The sequence below is a fragment of the Gigantopelta aegis genome, chromosome 8 (assembly GCF_016097555.1).
Source record: "Gigantopelta aegis isolate Gae_Host chromosome 8, Gae_host_genome, whole genome shotgun sequence".
Lineage (NCBI taxonomy): Eukaryota > Metazoa > Mollusca > Gastropoda > Neomphalida > Peltospiridae > Gigantopelta > Gigantopelta aegis.
The window spans coordinates 6,580,909-6,583,880 of NC_054706.1; the positions used below are offsets into that span (position 1 = coordinate 6,580,909).

The 2,972-nt window shown below is 41.2% G+C and overlaps 1 protein-coding gene across 1 annotated transcript; it reads left to right on the plus strand.

Moving 5' to 3' along the window:
* Positions 1-678: 678 nt before the first annotated feature.
* LOC121379311 (neuronal acetylcholine receptor subunit alpha-7-like) lies at positions 679-2,675 on the plus strand. The gene has a single exon (XM_041507875.1). The coding sequence runs from the start codon at positions 1,432-1,434 to the stop codon at positions 2,629-2,631; it is 1,200 nt and encodes a 399-aa protein (XP_041363809.1). The 5' UTR covers positions 679-1,431; the 3' UTR covers positions 2,632-2,675.
* Positions 2,676-2,972: the final 297 nt, after the last annotated feature.

Genomic DNA, 2,972 nt, shown 5'->3' on the forward strand with positions numbered 1-2,972 from the left:
GACATGGTTTGAAAATGTTATGTAACTGACAGTAAACACCCCACATAGGGCCGACGGATTGTGTTTGAAATTAGGATCCGCTATGTTTGAGGGCCTGATTTGGGTGCCTAATCCTTCGAGGAAATTATGAATTTCGTGTCTTTAAATATTAGAACGTCAGTGACACTGACTAAAATCCGATGAAGTGACGGACTTCAACAGCTGTGGTGGTAGTACTCATGACGGGTGCCACAGGTGAGGCAGCATATGTTTAACTTTCGCGACCACCTGATATCACCATTGACTGAGATTCATATGGGTGTATATCACAGCTATATTTATTCCAAGGAGCTTAGTCCTGGGCTAATTTTGATTTAGTAAACTAGTCTGACAGTGGCAGTCCTCTTTGTGGTGGTGCAGGAAGGATTCATTGTCCAGTAAAGGATCACCTCGGCAGTGGCTGTCCTATAAACGAAGCACTAGATATACATTCAACCACTATTTTGCCAAATACCCATTCGACTCTGCATTGTGCAAAGACAAGGTTTTGATCACAGATAACGGTTTTGTTGTTCAGATTTAGCAGACATTACACGAGCCAGAGTCATTTCGTATCCAGGGTAATGTACGTTTTGATTAGAACAGTCACTGCGAATGCCTTATATAATTTGTGTTAAAGCTTTATACTGGCACGGGGGGGGGGGGGGGGGGAGCAGGAGCATGGGGGAGGCTTTAGCTCACACAATAGCTCCGACTCAAGCAAATATTATCAGTAAAACTGAAATTATCATATCCTAACAAAACAGAAGACATTTGTGTACTGGTCGTTAATTCACTTATTATAATTTACGAGCACCCAAAGTATGATTTTTAAAATAATAATAAAAAAATAAAAATAAATAAAAACAAATAGCAAACATACAACAACAACAACAACAAAACACAACTGAAGTGAAGTTTGATCACCAGTTTCAATAACGGGTACGTGTGTCCCTGAAAACCAACATTCATTTTCTTTCATAAATTGTTATTTCAAGTAATTGTAGGCCTATATAATACCGTGATATTTACTGCTCTATCTTTGAAAACTAATTACTGAATCTGTGTGGCAGTAGCGGGTTTCTTCTCTTATTGGTTGACTGGTATGTTTGTAATTACCAGATGCTAGTCTCCCACGGGGCGCCGACTACCCCTATACTGTAACACTACTGTGCGGTGTCGTTCAAGAAATCATTCCGTGTACGTTCCAATCCAATTGATGGAGCAAACACGCTTACCAATAGGATCATTGACATGGCCCTTTGAGTAATTCGATTATTTGTTATCTGTGAGAAACCCAGAGCATGCTTATCGACTCAGTGTCGTGCTTCCTGTATATTTAATCCACCATCACCACAAAAGAACGCCACTCATTACCGCATCAGATGCATTGTAGCCGATTGTCGTTGCAGGATGTATCTCTCAGTAAATCTTAAGATCACTTGTTTTCTTCTCCTACAAATAACACTTTCAAGATGTCAGCTAAGTTCAGACGTACAACAGGTCTATATGGATATTGTAGAGACGAATAACCCGAGAATCAGACCTGTTCAGCAACAAACAACAACAACCAAAGTTTATATGAAATATTTCCTCTCGTCCATAAACGGGTACGCCGAGTCATCCCAGACACTGAAGACTTCCGGTTACTTAGAACTAGTCTGGCAAGATGAATTCCTGACGTGGAATGCCAGTCTTTACGGCGGAGCGTACCATATTAAACCAGATCTAAAAAACATATGGAGACCTTCCATATCTGTCAAGAATGCTGTGGACTTTAAAGAGATTTTCTCTCCAGAATATAGCGTGAATGTATACAATACTGGGATGGTCGTCTGGTATCCTGGAGATGACATTGAAACCTACTGCAGTATGGACGTGACCATGTTCCCATTTGATACTCAGACGTGCAGAATAGAATTCTTCATATCGTCTGATGCTGCCGCTGCGGTAGATTTGTATCCTCGAATTGACTCCATCGCGCTGGATGCATTCAAAAAAAGCAACGAATGGGAGTTGGTGAACACAACAGCTGTCCGCGAAATACGTCTATATTCAAACTTTGAATTTTCCTTTGTGGTGGTGTCTATGACTCTGGACAGGAAGACGTCTGGTTTGATCCTCAGTGTTTTGCTCTCTGTCTTCATCCAGGCTTTTCTGAACATCTTCGTCTTTGTCGTGTCTGCAGAATCGGGAGAGAAAATATCCTTCTCCATAACAGGTCTTCTCACGTACACGGTTCTGCTGAGTTTCGTCACCGAGGAGTTGCCAAAGACTGCGGATACGACGTCCATACTTGCCGTGTTCGTTGGAGCCATGACCGGTCTGAACGCCATCTATGTGTTTTTGGCGATTATCTCCCTTCGCTTATTCCACCGAGATGCCAGCGTTCACCCTGTGCCGACGTGGTGCGTACGTTTAGTTTTGTTTTTTCAGTGGCGTGTAAAAACTGATACTAAACTGGATGAAACCACGGAAACCTCTTGGCAGAAGAGTCTGACGTCACCACTAAAGTGGAAGCATGTCAGCAGGACACTGGATAACATTTGTTTCTGCGTGTTCATTTTAGGCTTGTTGACGACAGTGTGCGTATTATTTGGACGATATATGTAAAATTTACTCCAGGCTTGGTGCTTATAAAACGTTTAGAGTCTAGACTCGAGACTGTAATATAGTCTGAGACACTAATGTTATGGCAACGCCATACAAATTGTATGCGTGTGACGTCATTAGAGAATGAGTCTGGACTCTAAACGTTTTATAAGTACGGGCCCTGATCTCGCCGTGAAATAAATTAAGGACAATGATTAATTGTTCTTCGAACTTAGATTACCGCTATGAGACATTACCATATTAAACATTGATACTTAATCCTTGTAGAACGTTTTTTGTTGTTGTTGTTGTTGTTGTTAGTGTTTTTGTTTTAATTTACATGTTAAAGCGAGCTAAAACAT